The sequence below is a fragment of the Lates calcarifer genome, linkage group LG1, assembly GCF_001640805.2.
Source record: "Lates calcarifer isolate ASB-BC8 linkage group LG1, TLL_Latcal_v3, whole genome shotgun sequence".
Lineage (NCBI taxonomy): Eukaryota > Metazoa > Chordata > Actinopteri > Centropomidae > Lates > Lates calcarifer.
The window spans coordinates 14,273,156-14,298,820 of record NC_066833.1 but is presented as its reverse complement, the minus strand read 5'-3'; the positions used below and the strand labels follow the sequence as shown (position 1 = coordinate 14,298,820).

Below are 25,665 nucleotides of genomic sequence, written 5' to 3'. Positions count from 1 at the left end.
GAGCATGAACACATGAACCAGAGTCCATGTGAAAAATATCAGCAGAGATACTGTTATCATCTTTTTTAAAATCCTCAAATATTGTCATCGGTAATGGTTAGTGCGCATTCTTGACAATACAACAATTATAATTAAAATATTTTATAAATTGCGAATAGTAATTCAGTGATAAACGTAAAATATGCATATAGCTGCAGGGTATGTTTAAAAAAACAACACTTTATACTGTTTGTCCTTGAGTACACTGTCATCCCTAAAGACTTGAAGAATGTGCCACTCATGTTCTGTCGCCACATGTAACCTGGCTGCAGCCTCAGAAATAAGAGGCCCCTTGTAACCTAATCGATTGCCGAGCAGAGAGGTAGACTGGGTCCACACTCAGTGATCCGTTTCTCTGTGTCAGACGAACTTCCCAGAATAGCAACTCGGGCGGGTTGTCTGCTGCTGTGCGCCGCTCGGGAGGAGATGGAGGAGGAAGTCAGCGGTGGATTTAACAACTGTTGCTTTTGTTGCTGCTGCGGAACCAAACTACCTTTCAGTCCGCGCTGCATGGCGCATGTCGGGCTAGAATGAAGTCTTCACCAAGCCGAGACATTCAGTGTGGAGCAGTGTGCAAGTTCATGGGGATATATAAACTCCTACGTGTTTAAGGTAAATAATAAAAGAGAGCGAAAGAAACATAAGTGCATGCATCGGTTTCCTGTATTAACTAGCCATTCTGTTGCTGCTTTAATATGGCTATTCAGTATCATTCGACAATCAATAGGCTACCGACGCTACAGACCTGCTAGAGGCGCATGTCTGCAGCAAAGGCAGACAAGGAGCGTCTGTCTGATGAATGGAAAGCCAGACGGGCTCTGCTGTAGACTGCGGTGATCGGATAACCTGTTGAATTGCAGCTGTCAGACAGCTCCAAGCCATGCAGGGAACGCAAGCAGCAACAAAAATCACTTAATCACTTAACATGACAAATATGGCGCGTTGTCACAATAACAACAAAAGTCGCTTCACCGTTTTTTTTTTTTTTTTTTTTTTTTTTTTTTTTTTTTGCGGCAGATGGTTATTTCAGGAGATACTATGTTTCCTACTAGGTAAACGCAGCCAGGTCTCACTGCTTAATTTGTCTGGTACAGCTGCAATGTAGAGTTCTCCCACCTTTTTTGCCGCGAACATAAATATGAACTCGGCTACCTAAAGTCACTGTGTAGACATTCTAGGAAGTGGTGTCAAAGGTGTCAGGCCTGTCAATTGAGAAAAGAGAGAGGGGGGTAAGTAGTAAATTTCTGATGGGACAGTTCATTGCTTTTGTCAAGCGTTGGTTGTTAGTCTTTTGAAGGTAGTGGAAGGTACCCACCGTTTAATTTACCACTACATCACGTTAACCCCCATTCCCCGCAGCAACAGCATTTACAACGAATGAGGTTACGCCGGTACAGGACCTTGAGTCACATCTCCACAACAGCTTTTCAACTCTGCCTGCCCACGGATTTCCAGTCCCTTGGTGTTGTTGAAAATAGCTTGGCTGCTCCCTGCCACTATGGCTAATTCCTTAGGAACCGGTGGATCCAGTTTGATCCATCCCTCTCTTTCTTTCCCTTACCAACTTGTTGAGTCTTCCCCCGCGGTATTCCTGCTGTAAGACTTCAGTGTGAACGGCTTAGCTAGTGGTAGTCGTGTGGCTTCTGGTGTAATGTCGCAAGTTTGAATTAAGTGAGTGCACAGCTCGGTGGGACGGAGTCGACATCGATTTTAAAGTGGGAAACTCGACGGGAAGCGCGCAGAGGAGGCTTTGACGCAGCAACAGTCACCTACAGGACACTACAGATGCGCTCCTCCTCAACTTTTCTGTGCTTTACTGAACTTGATCAGATAAATTTTCAGATGGTTTTTATGTTACTTTCATTGGACTGTTGTTGAAACTTGCAGATCTTAAAAAGTTTTTTTTTTTCCTTTCATAGTGCGAGATCACTAGACGACATAGCTCTTTTTGACTTTTTTGTTTCTTTAAAGGGAGGTGGAGACATCTTATCACCCCCTCCCTCCGTCCTTGGCTGAAATCACCAACTAATTTTGCACAGGGGAGACACTTGAAGGTAATTATGTGAATCTACCTTTTTGTCCATGTATTGCATGTTACTCTCTCGTTTTGCTTTCATGTTTCACTATGAATTTTAGCTGCTGAGAGGTTTATCATAGTAATAACCAGAACCTAAAACACATGCTTGACCAATTTGCTGTAAATGTCAAGTGGCCAAAAGTTTCCTCTATATACTGATGGAGCTTCATTTAAGAACTACAGGAAACTATATTACCATGATATTTGTTACACAGTTGACTATTATTAGAAAATAGTTAAAGCAAAAGAAACCAAATAAGGATGTGGGTTATTATGCATGTTTTTTTCTTGAAAGGGTTAAGCCAAATGTTCTTCAAGGAAGCCAGCATTTGTGCTGTGACACACGTCAAATTTGGTGTATGATGCAGGCTCAGTATTTAACAAAACATAAAAAAAACTCACAAGTCGTTCAGATTCAGTGTGTTACTTAATCTATCAGCCGTAATACACTTACTTTACATTTCTCAACTTTAACAAATCTTCTCCTCCACAATAGCAATGAGTTGACAGATAAAGATAGACCCCAACTTTAGTTATCTATTCATAAAAATAAGACTTAGAACATATAAGTAATTTCTGACTTACTAACAACTGAAAAGGATGGCTTTAGACACTATACATTATTAATATGCCCATCAATGTTGAGAAAAAAATATTAAGTTTACACAGGAGGTGTACGTGAAAGTGTATCTTTACATAGTAGACTGCCTCATGTGACATTTCAATTTAATGTTAATTGCTGTGGTGATTGCTCTGTCAGTCTAACATCAACTTTGTACAGAAATAGTCTAAATTTAACTTAGTGAATTTTACTGCTTTAATTTCCCCCTTTACATTTTTGAAGCAGCACAGCTATTGCTCTGTCACTGTAGGGAGCCTGTACAGTAATATACAATTTCTATTGCCTGTTTTGAATAGCTGAAATATGGCTGAAATAATCAATCGCATCACCTCTGCGTCAATCAAAGGTGAATCTCATATATAGTATATAAGCCACAACTGTGTAAATTAATCAAATGCAGAAAATTGAGAGAGAGACCCAGCTATGATCTAACGTCCACTCAGACAAGGGTGTATTTTCTGTAGAGAACATGAAACTAAAACATGGCTGTTCACACATTTAAAATAGTTCAGAGCGTGGCATGCTAAATATACAAGACTACTTCTCTAATAAGGAAACTGCACAGATCGGTGCCCCTCCATTGTAATGGACCTCCATACACTGGAATTCATGCATCTAAATCTGCTTAGCAGCTGTAAATGTGGGTATTATTGTGATTTTAAATGAATAGTTTTCAGGTCCACGGTGTTTGTGCAAATACTTAATCAAGGTTAATCCTGAAGTTGCACATCACTATTGAATACTTGGAATGTGACATATAGTGCAGGCTGCACAGCTTTTAAAATACACACATCCAGTTAATTAAATCAAGAATAAAGACAAGGAATATTATGTGCAAAACGCCTTAGCATTGGTCAAAGTCACAGTGATATTTATTTTTGTTTCCTACAGCACTCCCAAAGCACTTGAAATGGAGGCTCCCGATGGCTACTGTGCTAGTAAGTCCTCATATTGCTTACACACTCCAGTCAATGCACACTGAAAATCACTGACCCACACTTTGTGTCCAAGGACAGAGTTTATACAGTACATCAGAACGTGTGTCTTTGTTGTACTATTGACGATGATGACCATAATGATTGTGTCTGTGTGCTATTATGTTATTGTGGCTTTTACTTTATTAACTTATTTTGACTTTGACATCATTTCCACCTTTTTGACATAATGTCGATGCAAAAAAATTTTTTGCAATCACAACACTATAAACATTTCAAGGGATTTTCCCTTAGTACAGCCTTTTTCCTGTTCACCCCTTAAAGGTAGAGAAAACGATGCATTAGAAACATCCTGTTGAACGCAGCAGATACTGGATGCGCACTTTGTGGTACTCCATTGCCCTTTTCGGGTTTCCTTTGGGCAGGTCTCTTGAATAACTTCCCTGCCCCCCTCGTATTTTGCTTTGGTATGCATATTTGAAAACAGGTAGCATGTTGTTGATGACATCAGTGGGGACTTTTAGGTCTCCATTGGGGGTTTGTGCTTGTAGGAACACTTGGCAGGCGGGGTAGGGGTGGTGGCGGAAGAAGAAATGGAAGTTCTTCCTTTCCTTGTCCGTCTGTGGGTCGCTTCTGAAATGATATTTTTGGAACAAGTTGAAACTACGGAAAGCACGCACCTTTGTGGAATGCAACCATTTTCATCCAAATTCCTCTGTGTATTTTACTATATGTTCAGTATGTTAGCAGGGCACTGTGACTATACCTGCCTGCTGAGAAAATATAGGTCAAACATTGTACCTGTTGTGACACACATCATCAGTAATCTTGTACACACACTAACTCATACTCTTTCCTCTGCAAACATATTCTTCTACTCACCATCGCAGAACACACACAAATACACTTTTATACAAATCACAGTCACAGTATCCTACAGTAGTAGTCTTTCTTTCATACACAAATAAGCTATTCAAATTGTACTCATGATAGTATATGTAACAGAAAAATTTAATCTGTGGTGTGTGTCAAAGAATATATATATATATATATATATATATATATATATAAACACTTTAAACTGAATGTGAGGCACACGTTAGAGGTAGCACATGTACTTATAAAGAGTCAGTGTAAAGACGTGTGGGTTCAGATTCACACCAGGAGGCACAAATTTTTGAGCAAGAAAATTCATGCTTATCTAAGGCTCCACGAACATATACACAATGTATGGTAAATAGTGTGAAAGCTTCTCTCCAAATGACTCAGATTTTGCTACCTGCTGTCATTCAAATCTGGTAATACTGTTTATGAGACCATTTTATGAACTTATCGAGAAAAAAAAGTAGGAGATGGATCTGGCTGATATTAACATAGTTGAAAATGGTAAGCTTTGAGACCAGTCAGGGGGGCTGAGGCTGACCTGCCACACACACACACAGCCACATTACGTGTGCACACACATACACACATGCACGTTCGGTGTGTACATTACTGGCTATCTTACAGCTAACATCTGTGCAGTTGTTACAGGACAAAAAGTAAGGTAAGGTTAAAATTTATATATATGGAATTATATGTTCCACAAACAAAGTGGAAAATATTTGAATTAGTATAGTTGCGTGGGAGATTACTACTCTCATATTTCTATAGATACTATTATTGCTTATATGTAAGAGATGGTAACATTATCTGTGACTCAGAATAGTAGTATGAGACATACTGCCAGACATTGTATACAATTGTATGTGGTTGCTTTCAGCATTGAATATACACATAAAAAAGAAATCAAGGTAAAATTTCTTAAAAACCTCAACAAGCTGGCCGTTGCGCTGACATGGCATAAATGCACTGTGGTGGGATGTGAATGCTCCTTGTAGCCCAGATGTTGATAGCAGCAGGTACAAGCTGTGACTTTGAGAAGGCTGTTCAATAATCAAGAGTCAAGAACTTAAATTGCCTTCCTGTCTAATCAGCTAACCTTTTTATATAAACACTTTTCTCACGCTATTATTATTATTATTGTAACCACACAAGATGTCTTTGTCAGTCATTCTCTCTCATTTGTGTTATCATACTCTCACACACAATTTGACTTTTTCACACACAACACGCTACTTTTCTCTTTCACATCCACCATTCTGATTATCACATATCATATTCTCTCACAGATTATCCTGCTCTTTCAAATGCACTGTCATTTTGTCTCACATGCTCATTGTCTTATAGATACATCATGATAGTAATCCACATGCGCTTCTTTCTTACATCATTTCTCCCTCAGAGAAATTAGATATTACACTCATGCACAGCTCTCCATTTTAAAGAAAAATTGTTTCTCATTTTTGTACCTGTACTGTTGTCCAGCAGAGTGTTAAACTTTTATAAAGGATAATTATGAAGTTATCTTATTTCTGCATGAAAGTAATTGTAAAAATTGATCCCAGCTGTTTCCTAGTTCCAAATTTAAATTCAGTTTTGTCATAATTAAGTACAGTTATGCGAAACAGGTTGCAAATTTTTACAATGTAAGTATAGAGATTCAGAAAGTAAGAGAAAAGGTACAAGAATAGGACAAGAATATTGCTGCATTGCATACAGTATACGACATTATAAAAGTATACCACCATACTACATAGTATACTATAATTAAAGAAAAAATAAACCATTAAAAGAAAAAAAAAACATAATAATAACTGTCATGACATATAGTTATGTACTGTACATAGTTGTCATTTGGTCATTGCCAACATTAACAAACTGTTCTTAAACTGTGTGAGAGAGGGTAGGCTTAGATAGTATACTGATAATTCCTTATCAATACTTTTGACAGGTCTATATTCAGGTTACTTGAGCTAACACTTGTTTTACAGACTGTTATAAAAATGTATATTTAACATCCTCAAATCCTGAAGGTCCTGATTCAGAGCTATTAAGTTGATAACCTTTAATATATCTGATGTGCTTTAAAGCTTAACCAATTAAGCATGTTATCATCGAGTCATTGGTCACCAGCCCTCAGCCACTACGTTGCTAGCAGCCAAGTACTTGTCTGACACTAGCCTGATATAATCTACTGTTGTTTTTTTTTTTCTGAGAGAAATACTCTGTTATTTTAAACAGGAAAAAGACATAATCTATTCTAGTGTGATGTCCCGTTTTTTGCTCTAATTTGATGGCGGTGACATTATAGTTCAGACAGGTGCAAACATTTCCCATGTTATGTACGAAGCTAGTGTTAGCTGACTGAAAAGATAAAGCAAATTAAAAATAATGAGCTGCATCAGTTGCCCCTGTACCAGTCACAGTACTGATAAACCTTTTGACATTTCAACCCATCATACTTTCAGATGAGCAAAGTTTCAGTTCATCAATGAGATCCATCAGTGTCTAGATGAAACTAATCACGTTTCCTGAGGGAAACACTGGGTTCAGTAAAATGCTTCTTAAGTCCTATCATATTGCCTTATACAGTCCTCATTTTGTTATTTAACAGATTCCATTTCGACATACACTAGTAAATGATGAAGCAGGGTGTTTCTTTCAAACCATGTTTGACCAAACATGAATAGTACATCTGCAGGCAAAGGGCTAAGACAACAGCCATTTTATTTTTACTTTGACCAGCTCATGTAATAAACATTAATTAGTTTCAGTTCATAAAATGCGCAGGTGACAGTTGTTATTTCAGCCAGTGAAGCCAACAGTTGCATATATTAAGACAACATTGTTAATACTGTAAGTATTATTAAATGCTTGAAAGGTTAATTTGAGTGTATGATTGTGAGTATAAGAGTGTGCAATAGAGTTGCGAGAAGAGAATATAGTTGTGTATGTGCAATAATGATGGTGATCTCTGTGTGTGAAAGCAAGTGTGATTAAATAGCCCCCTCATCAACCAGGGACAAATCAGATTGTTCCATTTTTTGTCAGTTAAAGAACAAGATTTTGTTGCTCTTCCGACTTAGCCCTGCAGTACACGCATTGCAACATTAATCAAATCATGCATCCCATCATGGATGCTGCATCATTAATACAGATTGTTAGTTAGTTATTCACTAGCTGAAGTTTACCATGAATTATTTAATGTTTTCACTTAATTCTTGAGATCTACCCTACAGATAACTGGAGGTTAGTTATCTGCAGAGATGGATTGTGCTAGGTTTCCCTCCTCTCTAGGTCAACCCCTATATACACAAAAATATAGATTACCACAAATGGAACACACCAGTCCTCACTCTGGCTCAGCAATTAACAGCAGGTGCTTCTGTAATACTTGTGAAATAAGGTGTATTCATAAAACTGCATTCGTTTATTCACAAATTGAACTTTATCTCCAGTATTTCCGATAAAATAATATTATTATACTTGTTAGAAGTAGGTGAATGAATGCTCTCATTTGTTTATCTCTATACATTTTTTTGTTTGCTGGGTCAGGGGTGCGCGCGTATCTGTGTGTTATGAATCATGTTGCGTGTCTTAGGGAAGGTTCAGGGTTTGACAGGAAAAACCAGCTCCCATATAGTGTGTATCCAGCAAGTCAGAAAGGAGTACATTGTCACTCCAGGAAAAGAATCTTATTCAGTTCCTCACATAGCTAGACATACAGTCAATGTTCCCTCTAAGCTGCGCGCCTGCGCAATCACGCACTGCTCCCACTTTCTCCGCGCACAGCAAAACTGTGTAGCGCATAAAATTACAGTGTGCGACAGTGTGCACGTCTGATGTTGCTCACAGTGGTCCAAGGAATTCTCAGGGAGTTTGTGTGTATGCTTAGACACATGAAAAAATAGGGGGAACATTGCATACAGTAGGTGCTGTTGAGCCATTTTTTGTGTATCTTATTCACTTAAACAATTACCAGCAGGTAAATGGGGCTTGACCTTGGTTTATTTCAGTTATTTTCAGATCCTTGTCATAGCATATTGTTCCTGAACCTAGATACTGCTTTTAGTTGCCTAGAGTCTTTTGTGAATAAGTTGGGAGACTGGAATTTGAATGGACTCTTAAATTCCTGAGATAATGACTGTACCTTAGAAGCTATGCATTCATTTAGCAGCAGTGATGAAGTCAGCATTTATTACACCTACAACTTTCGTGTGTACACATTTGTTCCTTTCCATTTGCCAGCACATTAAATTATCCCAATTTGGTATGTTACTCAAAGTACCCTTCCCCTGGCAAGTCTTGACTGTTTTATAATATCGTGATCTTACTGTTCATACAGGATTGACTCAGCAAATGCGGGGCACCAACACAATCCAAAACTTCAATTCCTATTCAGAACCCTATATTTGTAACTTACAAGTCAATTTTTGTAACATCAAAAGTTTGTGTGTGGAAATGCATATACTGCGCTATCTGTGTGGGTGCATTTGACCAACGTTAGCAAGAGATGAACATAATATAAAGGTGACTTCTTCCTCCAAATACATAACACTGTGTTACAATTTTTATTGGTGGGTTGTTATTTTAGCATTTTGCACCTAGGCAGCCCAAAACTATTAGTTTGTGCCTGAGACAGTCTAGCTGTGGTGCTGCTAGGCAGCTGTCAGCGTCTGCTACAGTAATGGAAAATCCTTCATGACAAATCTGGGCCAGTCCTGTCTCCAGGACAGCATTGCCAAGGGATAGCCAGCGTCGGTCACCTGAGATTTCCTCCAACCCCGACCTATGCAACCTGAGCCTAGGCCCAGGGATTGTGTCATGGACAGTGTCTCCCAGTACGCCCCACTCAGTGGGGCTGCCACTACAATGGAACAATACCACACAAGAGGTTGTCAAATTTAGAGGAACTGTCACAACAAGATGAGATCTGAAACAGATTCCTTTTCATGTATGAGGTATCATTGCAGACATATTCAGCACTGACAAATTGTGACAAGGCCTTCTTTGTAGCGGTTTCAGATGTAGCATGTAGCGTGGCCCTTTGATTTTTTGCTTAAACATCTTCAGCTACAGCTATTGCTACATCAGTTTTATGTAGCATAGAGGCAGTCTGGAGTCATTGTAATGCATGCTTTTCAGTTTTTCATAGCTGTCAGTATACTTGAGGAAAACCTTTAATTATGTTCGTGGTGAATGATGGCTTACTGTGGTTCCTAAGGGATCTGACACCTAGGTCAGCAGGGGTGTTTGCCTGTTGCCACTGTATTGTTCTAGTGACTCTGATGGGGCCAGGGTGTAAGAGGATAAGGGACTGATTTGCTCTCCCTCTGAGTGGACACAGGGCTATCCATAGCCTGGGTTCTGTACAGACTGCTGAGAGAATGCAATCTGATCCACATTCGTTGGACATTAGGATCCCATAGTTGAATAAAGACATTTTAGTCAGTTGTCTTGTGCATTCTGTAGTGTGACTCTACAGAGACCACTGGAGACCACTCAGGTTAGGCTCAGAGGGAGATCTGAGAGGGAAATTAATCTGAAATAGACCTTAAACAAGGTTGCTGTACATCATGTGAACTATGAGCTTAGCTAGAAATTTGATAATTTTTTTATTCATTTTCACTGTTTTTATCTGCATAAAAGTCAATAGAACAGAAATATTTCTCAGGTTACGTGTGGTATATATCATTGCAGTCTCTATCAATCAATTTTCTGAAACAACTGTCTCTCACTTGACCATCATTACTGTTTTTCTTTGTCCTCATCTTTGCTTTTCATGAGCTCTAGTCCAAAAACATTAAAAACAACAGCGCTTGACTTTTTTCATGTAATAGCACTGTATTGTATTTACTGTACAACTACAGTATTGTACATCACAATAAAGATTGCTGTGTTTCTGTTTGTCTCCCAGGTAACGGCCAGTGCTCTCCTGGTAAGGAGAATTCGAGAATGTTGGCGGATGTGTCAACACCTAATGGACAGACACTTCCTCAGGGTCCTAATTCCCCCAGTGGTGAGTGCTCAATCAATAGAAACACATTTGGTGTGGATCTGCCAAGAACACCTGCAGTATGCACTTACACAGTTTTCCTTTAAACAAATATATTGTCCTAACTCAATTAATTCTGATCACTGCACTTTCCTTATTCTCTATTCTATTTTACTTTCTACTCTTAATGAAACTCAAGTCTTTCACAATGAAAGCCTTCCCGGGAATGAATGGTTAATGTATTTCTCCTGAACAAAGGAAGGCTATTAATGTGAAATGCATTAGATAGAGGCTGTGTTTGCATTAGTTGCATCAGGAAATTAACATGGGGAATGTGAGCACATCAGAAAACAGGTGCTCCTATGGTTAGATCAGTGCCTTGCATGGTAGTTTACTCCCCCATCACTGTGTGAGTGTGTATGTGTGTGTGAATAAGTAAATGAGGGACTAAATGCTAAAGCAGTCTAATTTCCAGAGTGAAGGAATGAAGTTCATTCTCAAATTAAGCATTTGAGATTTACAAAAAAAGAAAAAACTTATTACACTTCATATAGAAATGTTGTACTATATTGCTCTTGCTGTAATATACTGCCAAAAGTGTTGCTCGGCTTCTTCCAGTGTTGTGGACCGATGCCTCAGAATAGCTTTAGCTATGTCACCATGAAGCAGCAAAGTAAGAAAGGGGAAACTAAGTGAGAAAAGGGAGATGAGTGAGAAAAGAGGAAGCTCGTTTCCCACAAGTTTAGAGATACAGGGAGGCAGGCAGGCTGATGGTTTTCACAGGGAGATACTCTTCACAGATAAGACCTGTTGTCATTCTGGAAGTTGCTCAACATGATTTGCCATTTGAGGTTTTGTTACAAAAGAAGGGCTGCATCACATCATCTGTTGAAAATGAGCATGAAGTGCAGTCAAATTTCAGTGCCAAACTCTTAAACGTGCAAGCTAGAACATAAACAATTGTTCTGGTATTGTGAATACTGTCTCGTAATAAAAGGTAAAGGGGTAGAATTACACCCTTTAGACTAAATGACAGTTGGTAATAAATAACAGAATGCCTTGCTCATGAAGATGTGTAACTTCCTGTCAACTATTTAATCAATTGTGAGCTTTACCTCAGACTCTCTATGGATTAACTCTTTTTTTCTGTTGTACTGTATCCAGAGGACAGGTGTAAATGAAGCAAATACTGCTTTTGTTCTAACAACCCTTTTAAGCATTTCCTCATTTGACCACTCTTTGCTTCTGACTCTCCCATACTGGAGACACAGATGTAAAGATGCAAGGAGCTGAATAGCAAGGACATTCAGGTCTGCTCCGTGTTGCCAGGATACAGCTGTTGAACACATGGGTGTTGGTATAAGTGTTGTGCACAAACTGAGGCATTGGAAGCATACAGTGTAAGTTAAAAGAATGCAGTTCCTTTGTGAAGATTTCTCTCTGTAAAGAAAGAAAAAGGAAATGTCTGAATTTCTAACCTTATTTTATGAAGAGTTAAATGGACGCAGCTACAAAGCCTGAGGGGACAGTTGATGGATGTAATCAGAATGGTGGTTTTAGTAAAACAACCCATATGCTCACACTGTGATTATTGCCCCTGTAAATCCTGAAACAAGATCATCAGGTTCAGTAAGTTTTACTTGGATAGTTCCCAGATGTTTTTCTGCACTATGTCTAAAGTCCCTTTCACATGCTTCTTAACCCATTAACAACACCAAGATAAGACTAACGATCCTGATTCTTAGAAACCTTTTGTCACAGCTGTATTGGGAACAAAGTATCAAAGTCAAATTTATTATAGGAGTTGAGTCAACCAAGTTGAGTCGAGTTTTATTATAGGGCCCAAAATCAGAAGTTTGTCCCAGACAGCTTTATGATAAAGCAGCTAAAGTAATAATAATCCCATAATGCAAATTGTTTTGATATTGTTGCACAGACTTGCATAGTCTAAGCAAGCCAACCCCAAAAACTATAAAGATGACAAGCTACATTCTGGTAAATTTGATTCTTATGGTAGACAAAAACATGCAAGTCTCGCTCATCTGTGCTAAACATCTCATGTGATTTGTACATGAGTTAATTAACACATCAAGTGATGTTAACTAGTGAAGAAACTTTGGTAAACCTTTTTTCTGGTTGACTGAAATGTATACAATATGTACAATCTAAGTGATTAGTGGGGCAAGTCTGAAGCTGAGTGAAACTAGGTGTAGCTGTGCACATTACATGAGCAATGCTATCTACTGGGCTATTATTTTTGTGTACAAGTATTAGTAATTGCTGACTGATAACTAGAGACTCCAGGTGGTGACTAGTTTCCCGCCACAACCACCCACACACCCACGCCCACACATTCACACACAGATTCACACACACATTCACACACACACACACACACACACACACACACACACACACACACACACACACACACACAATTATACAATCTTTTGCCCCTGTCATCCAGCCAGTCTCCCATTGCTAGTCAGGTGTTCTAAGCTACAGGTCCTCTGACACTCCCTCTCTCCTCAGGGACAGTCAGGAACCAGACCAGCCTGTTTCTCTCTCTGTTTCTCTTGTCACTGTGTCTGTCCATCCTAATGTTGTCTATGACTTGAGTTGCTAAGTTACTATGATGCTCATTTAATGAAATATTCCACACAGCTAACCCACTTAAGTCAACATATGTCTATTGCAGATCAACCATTTCTACCTCCAGTCAGTCCAGTACATCCTGAGACTAGCACAGTTAATCTCAGGCCTTTACAGTCTAGCACAATTCTACAGAGGCAACTTTGGCTCCTACTCTACCCCAAACCTAGTTAATTTCCATCCATTGCAAATCAACACAGACTATTTCAGTATAATCTACTTTATGCTTGACCAAGTCGTGCAGCTCAGGATCAACCCTAGGCAGATTGAATGTAGAAGATCTTTTATGGCTCTCCTGTAAAACCTGTAACATATGCATTTGACACTGTAAGCTGTGCATCTCAGGATTGCTGTTGTTGTTTTACAGAAGTGACAATTAAGCAAGAGGAAGAAACAGCGGAAGAAGCTGACAACAGAAGCCCAGCACTTGAAGAAATAGGCCAAACACAAGAGGAGGGAGTTGCATTGGAGGAATCCATGAGTGGCAGCCCAAACAACGTACAGGATGGATTATCTGGGCCAAATGTGACAGCTGATGCAGGAAGTCGACAACCAAATGGTAAATGTGTAAAGTTTTATTGAAGGTTTCTAGTATAATTGTAATTCTTATGAGGAGTATTAATAATCCACACAGGAATTGTCTTTTTTCTACCCATTAAAATCAGGGCAGTGTGTATGTTTCCCCTTTTTTTTAAAATGAGTCAGAATTCATTTTGTTTTCCTCGATAGTGGGTGTGGTGTTTTTTTTTTTGTTTTTTTTTTGTTGTTGTTTTTTCTTTTGTTTTCTTTCTAGTTGAAAGACAATAGCTCAGACATGGAATTATTATCAGGGAAAAATATCCTTGGAATCCCCCGCAACCTGTTCCAACTGACGCCATGGCTGCTCTGGTTGTCACAGCACTAGGATCACATTTCTCTTTTCCATTTGGCTATAGATCAAAAGATTTGCTATTAGAACAGAAGACAAGTACAAAAAAACAGCCTTTAAAATCAGAAGTGTGCACTGAAGTACATCATTCCACAATGTAAAATCCACCACACATTCTGTGCAAGAGAAATAAGTGTGTGCTCACTCCCATTCATTACTATGGAAAATACTGTGTTTGCAATGGCAAATATCCATAAGTATATGAAGAACAGTCATTTTTTTTAATAAGCAGTGTATGTACTTCTGTAAGTTCTCAAATACCGTCTTTACATAGATATCTGCTGTATAGCCATTTCACCTGATGTGCATGTCTTTAGAATGAAGCAAATATGGGGAGAAGATGCAAGTGTAGTTCAGTCTAGTTTTACCTTGTGTAAAATTGAGATTGAATTCATTTTATTTAGTGTAATTTCAGTTTAATTCAATTTAAATGAAACATGGATTTTTTTCAGTTTAGTTGAACACAGGGCAGTTCACTTTATAGTTACAGATAAAGGGTCCAGTATTATAATAAGAATTTGATTTGAACAGTTGTTTTTTTTTTCTTGAATTGCCTACTAGAAGTAATTGAAGGACTCATATGTCACGTGAAGACAATTTAATAGATGTGATAGTTCATTCAAGCAAGCTGTTACAGCATTTACTAAAACCAAAAAAGGGTTCAATTAGAGACAACAAAACAAAAAAACTGTTTGCAGGGTTGTCGATACTTTCTGAAACATCTTCCACAATGAGTGTGGTATTGACTTCCTGTGCCTGCCTCTATCAGGTGATAGGCCGTTCCAGTGCAACCAGTGTGGTGTCTCGTTCACCCAGAAGGGAAACCTACTGCGACACATCAAGCTGCACACAGGCGAAAAACCCTTCAAATGTCCCTTCTGTAGCTACGCCTGCCGGCGGCGCGATGCTCTCACTGGTCATTTGCGCACTCATGCTGGTAAGACTCCTCCTCACCCTCCTTCTCTTCCCTTTTTACTCATCCACTTCTGTTACCCAGAAGAGACTTCAGTAATCAGAAGTCCTTTAGATGTATGAAAAAAACAGTAATTCTTTCAATGCTGGGATTGACTATAATTATTTTTAGAAATATTTCAATATTTCCCAAACATTATTATTGTGTTACATGTCCACACTCTTTCCCAGTGCTGTGTATACTTCTTGCCTCTTGCGTTGATGTAGGAACCTTGAAAAATACTTTCTTTTCTTTGGAATTCAATTCAAGACAAATGAAAGCCTAATCATGATCATATAAATGTAGAGTACATCAGGAAGAATGTAAAGGCTCTTGTTTGGTTCAACATAATGAGAGCCTTTGTGACAGTTTCCCATTTTTCAGAAAAATCTCTACAAACTTTGTCAGCACTACTTAAATGTTCCCTTCAGATTTTCTTTCTTGTAAAGCTTTGTGTGACTGTGTGTCTTCTCATGTATGAGCTAGCAGAACTATGTTAGACGCAGTAGTCATATATACTGGTTGGTAACTCTGTCTTGTATTGTTGTTAGATAGATGCAGTGGTGTTTTTTTTATGTGTGTGTTATAGACAGCGCTGTGAGTGCTTTGTGGTTAGGTACCAAGGACATGCTGTTGCTTAGTTGCTTGACTCACTAAGGAGGAAACTATCTGTTGAGAAACACATGGGGAGTATTGGCTGTCTCTCTCAACTGTAACCCACTTTCCTATCAGAGAGGATGTGCTCTCCCCTCTGTTGCGCCTTTGAAATTAAGGTCAGACAATACTGTCATTTCTACCTGTGATGTCTCCATGGGGGTTACTCATACATAGTTCTCTTTTTATGTAGAGGTAACGTATGTTTTTGATTGTGCACCCATGTCTTTTGGTTCATGTCTTGTGTTTGTTTGTAAGTTGTTTGCAAGTTGTTACTGAAATACTTCTTAGACACATTTCTTTGTATTTGTGTCTCCACATCTGTCTTCCACCACCAGCCATGTCCATTTTCCCATTGTAAAATTATGAGTAGTAAGTTACTCCTGTCTTCCTCTGATCATTCAGTGAGAAAAAATTAGGAATTTAATCTTGTCCTGACTCTCTTTTATGTACTGGGATTGACTGGTCACTAGTCTCTGGGTGCTGCAAACCTGGCAGCTTTGGCCTGGTGCCCTGCCAGAAAGAACAGGTGTGGCCAAAAGAGGGAAATAAAACATAGAAAGGCAGGTCAGGTGAGGAAAAATGTCAGACAAGAGTGAGAGCTAGTTAAGTACAGTAAAACAAAAGTGTGTTGCATTTGGCCACAGTCCCTAAGGCCAGGTTAAGTGTTGGAACATGGCATTTCTCTTTGAGGCACAGTTGATTTGTGAAATGACAATGTAGGAAAATCATGGCTTTAGAGGCAAATGATTTTACATTTTGTAAGACAGAAGATCTATATTCAAGCAAGTTCCCGTTTATTAGCCAAATAAAATCAGTCAAGTGAGTCTGGGTGCACAGTGTGGACCATTTGCATGAATAAGAATAGCAGCTGAAAGGTGGATTCTATGGGTCCATCCAACATCTGCTCAAGGCTGTGTGTGGGTGGTTATATAAATATGAAAAAGTAAGTCTATGTTGTGTATGTGCGTGAGTGTGTAGATGTGAGCTGCTGAGAGAAAGGGAGTGATACTTAACTGAATAGTGCCTACTCTGCTGTTTAAGTTTCACGGCTGGAAAGCAGCTAAGCAAATTATTTCCATGATGACGTTTCATTTAGAAGTTACGCTTTCACTACCTAGAATGAATATTACTGCAATGACCTTGCAGGTGCACGTACCCACACTTTAATAATATTGAAACCCTTTGTGATTATCCACCACTTTTTTTAATCTGTTCATACTCAGAAAAAATGATAAAGAACCCTAGTTTCGAGTTCTGCCGATACAGTGTCATTCATAGACCACAAGAGTACTGAATGACAGATACAGCAGAAAATCTATAATCATCCCACATCACTCACTCAAAAAAATAGTGCCTGCTGATGTAAGATTGGCCACAATGGGCCATGTCATTCTGTAACAGGTGGGTTTTATTTAACCCGCACAAATCATCAAGACATAGTCCAGCATAGAAAAATGTATTATGTACAGCTAAAGGAATATTCAGTTCTGAGTAACTTGTTTTCTTGTGGAACATTAAAAAAAAAACGCTCAACATCCCTTCTGAGAGAAAGAGCACTTATGTTCACGTGTAAACTATCACCTACCTCATAATGAGTGTGTGTGTGTGTCTGTGTGTGTGTATGCACTGGTGTGTATGTGTGTTACAGTCTTCATGCCTCAGACTGAAACGAGTTTGGTTTCTCTGTTCTCACAGTGTCATGAGCACTGGATCATCAGCATGTCTTTTTCTAGTAATAGCTGTCACCATTTATGCTAGTGAATGTCTTACTACATCGCACTGTTAATGACGGTGTCTGGGTCACATTGATGTGCTTGTGTGGCCTCCAGTTCACTCACTCCAGTCCCTTTATGAGTCATTGCATTAGTTTTGAGTATATTTTACCACAGACACAGGGCACAGACCTATTTCATCAGCAGTGTCTGCCTGCGTAGGATTCACTTTAATGCAGTATGTTGCAGTGTTTTTTTTTTTCCTACACATTTTTTTATTTCATCTTCTACCTCAATATGGAAATGGTTTGTGTAAATCCAGTGTACAAAGGTGGTAACACTTGTGGCCTGTTCTTGACAACTGTTAGCCTATGTCTGCTGTTCTGTATTTCTAAAACTGATCAGTTCCTAACAAAGTGCTTTCCTGGTGGATAATAATATATTTCACACATAGTAGTCAGTAGTCAGGCAGGTCAAGTGAAATATCGTTAAGACCAGTCACTTGACAATTACACATAAACCAAGATAGAATTTTGAACAATTTTTTGGGGTATTTGTTTTTTAGTAACCTTCTTTTTTCCTCTTTTGTTAATGCATTTATTGTTTCACTGATCTTCTGATGCACTGATCCATTAAGTGATGACACAAGTTGGATGGAAGGATAGAAGGCAGATGGCCACCCAACCTGATGGTGTCAGACCTGGGTCTGAGTCTGGTTCTGCTCAAGGTTTCTGCTTCTTAAAAGAGGTTTTTCCTTGCGTCTATTGCAAGTGCTTGCTCATGATGGGAATTGTTGGGTCACTTTTGCAAATATTGAGTACATACAGTACAATATAAGAGTACAGACTAGACCTGCTCTATATGAAAAGTGCCTCAAGATAACTTCTTTTGTGAATCAATGCTATATAGATAAAAATTGACTTGAGTAGAAGGGCTGATGGCTTGGTTGAGATAGATGTAAAGGATATGTCTTCATCTTTCCATTAGTCTAGGTAGGAAGGAATTGAATAAAATAGAAATGGCACAATGAATCACACTCCACCTCCATAGCAGTTTAACATTGGAGTTATTTTCCTACCGCCACCATGGGATGCATGATCAACTCCACTATTCACTCATGCTGTGCCGCAGCAGTGGGAGTTAGCTTTATGTTTCAGAGTTTTTTTGAACTGTAGACTTCATGGTGCAACTATCTCTACTGTCGCCCACAACTTGTCGTTCTGTCTGGCAACAGTGTGGCAACAGTTATGTGGAATCCTCACACTAGTAGTGGAACATCCATGATCTCAAAGGCTCGCTTCTGCTTTGTTTGTAATTTACTGAGTGTTCACGGTATTTACTACTATGCACTGGATGTGATGAATGAAAATAATATGCTTTCCCTCAATTATCTTCACTTTTAGTTGGCAAACCACACAAGTGTAACTACTGTGGGCGCAGTTACAAACAGCGAACGTCCCTAGAGGAACATAAAGAGCGCTGCCACAGTTACCTGCAAGGTATTGGCTTGGATCCGACAGCCAACACTGGCCCTTACGCAGGTAAAACGTTTTACTAAATCTGAAACCATGAACATGAGGGCAGCCTAATGTGTAATGGTTACAGTAGTATAGTACAGCAAATTGCATCCAAAAAATTGGATATCATAGGAGAAAAATAATACATTAAGACATTAATTGTTAATTAATTGTATTATTCGTCATTAATTATTTATTCATCATTAATTATTAATTCATATTATTAATGTGAATTCATTAATTTGAATTAAATCAATCATGTATTAATGTGTGTTGAAATCTACTTAAAAGAGGAGTGAAAGGAAAAAAGATGATATGAAGCACTTTAACAATATACGTTACTACATTAATACAGAGAATTTGTGGTTATTATTTACTCTGTTTTTTAATGGGCTCATAAAGTTTGTTTTCTAATTTGTGTATAATTACCAAACTGTCTAAATAGTGCATTGATTAAGTCATTCATTCTTTGACATAAACAACATTTCCTGTGGGAGGATTTATGGGTAAACTGAGATTATGGATGAATTACAGGCTATTCAAAAGTGAAATGGTCTTACAAGCTAAATTCTGATTTCCTTTTCATTGTCTCATTCCCCAAAAAGTGATCTCTTCATGTTACTAATCTTACCACCCAAATGTGTTCCTGACCTTTCTTTTCCCCTTCTCCTCTTAACTTTTCAAGGTGAGGTTCCAAAAGAGCCAAGGTCCATGCCAGAGAACAACAACATGGCTACCTTTGACCGGCCCCCTGTTATTGAAAGACTGCATAGCAATGTTGGCAAAAGGAAGAGCACCACGCCTCAGAAATTTGTGGGTGGGTATTTCAAATATAGGTAGGCAGTAAATAGTTTTATCTACTTTAATATGGGGATATGAGGAACAGCTTGATGTTAGTATTATTTAATTTTATGACATTTCAGTCCCACCATTTGCTTCTTATGAGTATGAAGTTTAGCTATTGGTTGAAATTTTTTGAAGTCACAATTATATTGTCAAGTCCCTTTATGATGCAGCATTTCAGTGGATTTCTGTTGTCACTGCGAAATAAATGTACTATCGACTGAATAATGTAGACTTAACTTCTTTGCAGGAGTCTTAGAATGCATTAGTTTAATTCTCATGTAATGCAGCTTGCTACTGATTTTACTTTTATGCTAATAGAATGGAAATATGCTATTAGCTTACTTAATTCTTTATTTTTGCACTTAGTTTGAGATAGTTTTTCCCTTCCTTGTCATTGTTGCATCATACAGCATTATATAATATCACACAGTAACCGTGCACTACTTACGAGCACAGATTTTTTTTTCTGAATTTGGTTTTATTTGCCACACTATTAGAAAAAGAGATTGAGCAAGCTAGAGCAAGCGGATGACTGAGAGGCAAGGAAATGTTTTTCACTCTGTGGTTAGGTACACCTGTAACTTTGCCATTGCTCTTATCGAGAGAAAACAGCTCACCGCATCCCTGTTCTGGAGGGGTTAACAGTGCAGTAGTAGATGGATGGGGCTTTCCACCCCATTAGACTCGTACACAGAGAACATCAAGTGCAAAATATGAAAAACAAGCACAGAAATATCAGCATGATATGAATTTGTCAGGCTAGAAAGGAAATTTGTGAAGTCAAGCCATGCTCATGCTTTGTGCATATCATTTGCCCCTCTCATTTGTAGCTAAAAGCAAGAGTTTTTCCATCCTTTTATGTTTTTTTTTTTCCTTTTGCATCTATATTTATGTTTTGTGGCTTACAACTTGAACTTGGCCTTATCTTGTATAACAACTTAATTCCCCGCAGTCATAGTTCTATTCTATTTCATCCAGGTGAAAAGATGGTTCGATACAGCTACCCTGATATAGGCTATGAAATGGGCCTTAAGCAGCCTGAACTGATGCCAGCCCACATGATGGACCAGGCTATCAGCAATGCCATCACATACATGGGATCAGATACACTTCGCCCCATGCTCCACCAAGGTCCACCTCTCTCTATGGCTGAGGTAGTGCCCATGGTGAACCCCCTCTTCCACCATGTCTTGCCACTGGGCCAAAGAACAGAGCGTCTAGGAAACTGTGACACACTGCCACCACATCCGCCTCAGCCCCATGACTTCCCTAGCCAACCCACCTCAAATGGCCCCACTGCTTTAACCAGGCAGGGCAAGCCACCCCAATCAGGCCAAGAAGAATCTCCCAACAACAGTGGAGTTGACTCTGCTGACTCAGCTCGCAGCAGCCCTCAGGAGAGGCAGGGCTACCTGGGGAGCAATCCCCCTCCCAGCCTCAGGTCTCGAGCAAGTCCAGCAGTGGTCTATTCAGGTGATCGGGTGACAACAGCATCACCAAGAAGTGGTGCAGGGATGGGGCCTGGGCTGATGCGAGGGGCCACAGAGAGGCCTCTGAGCCAGGAAGGGGTGCGGGTGTTTGGACGAGAGGGTCAGGAATTGCGTGCCTTCCAGTGCGAGCACTGTCGGGTACTCTTCCTGGACCATGTCATGTACACCATCCACATGGGTTGCCACGGGTACAGAGATCCACTGGAGTGCAACATCTGTGGTCACCGCAGCAAAGACCGCTATGAGTTCTCTTCTCACATAGTCCGTGGTGAACACACTTTCCAGTAAGCGGATGGGATGGGTAGAAATTAAGAGGAAGACAAAGAAGGGAAAGGAGCAATAGCCTGATATCCATTCTTATCCCCAGACCTCTGACTGCACAGTTGAATGGCACTGTAGACAAGTGTAGCACAATCAAAGACTTCTTTTTAAGCTACTTATTGTGAATCAGAACAGTTTTACAATCATATGAAGGTATGGGCCAAAGAAACATTTTCTACATATTTAATTAATAATTAAATATAGAGGAAGGAAGGTAAGTTTTTTTTTTTTCTCCCAAAATGTTCATGAATTACATAACAGAGCAGCTGTCAGATGACTTTGATGACTTTTTCTTTTTAGTTTTATTTGGTCCTCCTTTGGTCTCCTTTTATCCTTGTCTCTTCACCACCTTGTGGACTCAGTGTGGTGGATAAAATGAAAGTGTAAGTTCAACCAAGTAGAATGTGATAACTAAAACCAACAAAATAGGTATAATACGAGAGGTATAATTATTATTATTATTATTACCATTCAGTGATTAGCAGTATGTCCTGGAATAGGAATTCAAAAATGTCAAGATTATTTAGGTTAAAGATAGAGAAGAGTCATGGTATTGAATTGGCATGATCCGTGCTTTAATTTTTTATTGTTATTATTTTTTTGTCTCAGGCATTGCCACAGCCAGTAATTCACAATGTTCAACAACAGTGTAATGGTACGAATATCTGGTGCTGTGTGCTCTAGTGCAAGCAATTTGGTGTCCCTTGGACACTGTCAGTGAACCATAGACTTATCATAAAATTACTAAAGACTCCCACAATAACAAATACAACAACATACACATTTTTGGGACCTTGATACTGTAGATTTAAGTTTAGAGAACCTAGAGGCTTTGGATGTAATCTATGAAGAGAAGTGTCGATACAAGTAGCAAATGAATGTGTGGTAAACACAATCAAAAACTAGTTTTACAGATGAATATATCACAATTTGTAAATAAGTTACGGTAATCATAATGTGTATATATATATATATATATATATATATACACACACATAATTTATGAAGTTTTACTTTACATCTAGAAAGGCTAGATAGCTAGCTGATACTAGATAACTACCTCTTAAAAACCACTTTGTAACATTCAGTCGATGCAGTAGTCTGCATTGATGCTAACGTGCAGGTTTGAATATTTGTAAAAAATAAATAAATAATGCAAACTATTTTGACATATGTATGCAAATGTTGTAGGTTAAGTTGCAAGTATAATGAATTTGGCATTAATAGATGTAATAAATGTATAAAATATACATTTCAAATTTTCAAACATTTGTAAATCTTTTTTGATACCTCATGAGAACATATTTGGTGCTTGTATCAAGACTTACTTCTCTCCATAGTAGCTTCTATTCAGCTTCTATTCAGTTTGCATAGAACTGAATAGAAGAACAAGATAGAACTATTGATGAGGCAAAATCGCACCAGCTTGAAAACAACAGACAGAGAACAACAGAGAATACAGAAACACTTAGTTTCCACTAATGGTTCTTGTTAACCCCATAACCTTAAAAAGTTTAGCCATGGCCATATTTTCTCTTCTACTCCTAATGTAAATGATTAGATCCTGATAACTAACATTTTGCATTGCTTGCAGTGTTAGCACACAGTTAAATTCCTAAACTTAGAGTATCACTGTTTGTTAAAAACCGTCAGACTTCCATACTGACTCTGCCTAAAATGGCAGAGGGTGGTGAAGTAACTGTTTTCCTTTTGATGCCTTCTAAACCTAGAAGTTGGCTTGATTATGATCATTTATGGGAATGGATACCACTGATGTACCTCACTTTATGCTTTAGGCCTGTGTGTATATATAGTGTAAGGCGTGTGCTTTTTTTTCCAGGGCTTGGGATTGGGTCAGGTGGGATCTACATTATTGGTAAAGTTTTTTAGCACAGTAAATACATGCTTATATGTCTGGTTTCAATGCCATCTTTCATCCTATTTGTCTGCTATGACAAATACAGGGAATCATCACGTGGACAGATGCTTTGTCCACGGAACCTTAAAATTTTGCCTAGCAGAGCTTGAATTGAAGCTGAATGCCTAAAATTTATTTCATTATGGGAATTGAGGGAATTCTCAATGTGTTGGTTTCTTGGTTTTTCAGCTGATCTCATTTGATCCTCACAAACACCATCTCACACACAAGCACACACACACTAATGACTTTTCCTCGCTGTTTGAATCTTGCTCTTTGCATTGGCATAATGTTGCCACATTCGTATATGACATTTTGCAGAAGGAATCAAGAACAAGACAGCATGAGCAAGAGGAAAAGTGAAAGAAGTGTGGTTACCACATAGTACTACTCTGAAGGCACTTCCCAAAACCGTAGCATTCCGACTCACCTCTGTAAACCTCCTCTAAAATTAAAAGCCCATGTATGCAAAATGTAAATGGTGAGAAGGGGATTCTCACCTCCAAATCCTTTGTCCTTCATCTACAGTATGTTGAAGGATTGTGGATTTTGATTCAATTGCAGCTCTTCTATAGTTACTGTCTCTGCCTGTGAAAGGACTCAGATATGACTGTGCTTTATACAGTTGGCCATGCACTTTATGTCCATGCCCTGCCTATAGGCAGCATTGTTTGTTTGTTGTTACATTAAAGTGTAGGTAGAGTGGAGAACCATCACTGACAGAACATGGGTTAGTCTTTTGTTTTAAAAGAACAATCTTGGAGTAGCACATTGGAAATTAAGACTCCATGTATGTAGGTTTTGTTATGCTGTCTGAACATGTTCATTGGCATTATTATTCTCACACTGGTCAGTTCTCTAACATCATGAACAGTTGATTATTCTCCAAGGTTAAACTCAGTGAGCTATTCTTCTATGTTCAGTATCTACTTGTGATCAAAAGGCAGCTTTTTCTCTGTTTACATGTTGCTTCTCTATTGCGCAACTGGTGCCCAGCTGGCATAAAATGTACTGTCTGTAAAGTATTGGCACTGGAAATTGTTTACACCTTGCAGCTGTGATATTGACTATACATTCCTCTACTATATTATTCCTGTATATATTTATTATCTGAAAGCCTTATCTGTTTAGACAGGGGTTCTTCTAAAACAACACATCCTTTTAACTGTCCTATTGTAAAACATTAGTTAATGGTACCCTGATTTCGTGATTCCCTTTCAGAGGGAATAAGTTGAATTGGGACACACACACACACACACACACACACACACACACACACACACACACACACATACACACACACATATATATATATCCCCAGTACAATTTTTTTTCTCTCATAGTAATGACATCCTTAGTTGTATACACATTCTTTAACTGAAGCAGCCATATGAACAAAAAGCAAGTAAAAAAAAGGTCTGTCAGCCCTCCCTTGTGAGTGAATTACTTGAAAATCAGAATCAGTGGTATTGTTTCAGATTGATGGGATGTTTTGTAAATTTTGAAAGTGAGTGTGCTAAATGTCTATTTTTCTGCTGAAATGTTAACGCAAATAGTTTTGTGAACTTTGTGCATTTTTTAAGTTGAAAAATGTTTACAAAAATGTAAAAGACAGGGTTCAGGTGCATTGTATTTTTTAAGAATTAATATATGAATGGTGAATATTTTGGCACTGAATATTGACATAATCCAAAAATGTGTGCTGATTGACCATCTCTGATGTTGAAACCAACTTTCTGATGTGAGGGCTCTCAGGTATTTGCATAGATTGTGTATTTTTATGTCCTAAAATATGTGATTTATTTATCAAAAAAGATGCACATTAATTGAAATTCTTTCTCTTGACTTAAATCAGTCCAGTACTGAATGTGGTGAAGGAAGTTGGAGGATTGTTCAGCCCTGTTTTTTTCAACGTCAGTCACAATACATGAAGACACACTGCTGTGAAGAATACAATGTATATTTTTGAGGCATGGGTTTCTCTCTATTAAAGAAATTGTTTTACTGCCTTTCCTGTTTTGTGAATTTTGAAACAGGAAGTGAGACATTGTTATATAGTTTTCTTCAAGACAGGCAAACTGTATCTTACTTGCAATTAAAATATTTTCTTGTGAGAAAAGAA

The 25,665-nt window shown here is 38.5% G+C and overlaps 1 protein-coding gene across 2 annotated transcripts; it reads left to right on the top strand.

The window, feature by feature from the left end:
- Window positions 1-217: 217 nt before the first annotated feature.
- On the top strand, window positions 218-25,665 carry ikzf2 (IKAROS family zinc finger 2). 2 transcript variants are annotated; one of them, XM_018671954.2, is made up of 9 exons: window positions 218-651; window positions 2,011-2,093; window positions 3,630-3,676; window positions 10,473-10,574; window positions 13,570-13,761; window positions 14,900-15,067; window positions 18,855-18,992; window positions 19,654-19,785; window positions 20,793-25,665. In XM_018671954.2, the coding sequence occupies exons 3-9, from the start codon at window positions 3,649-3,651 to the stop codon at window positions 21,590-21,592; spliced, it is 1,560 nt and encodes a 519-aa protein (XP_018527470.1). In that variant the 5' UTR covers window positions 218-651; window positions 2,011-2,093; window positions 3,630-3,648; the 3' UTR covers window positions 21,593-25,665. The 2 variants fall into 2 exon arrangements, with proteins under 2 accessions (XP_018527470.1, XP_018527471.1); XM_018671955.2 differs by lacking the exon at window positions 218-651 and adding an exon at window positions 989-1,268.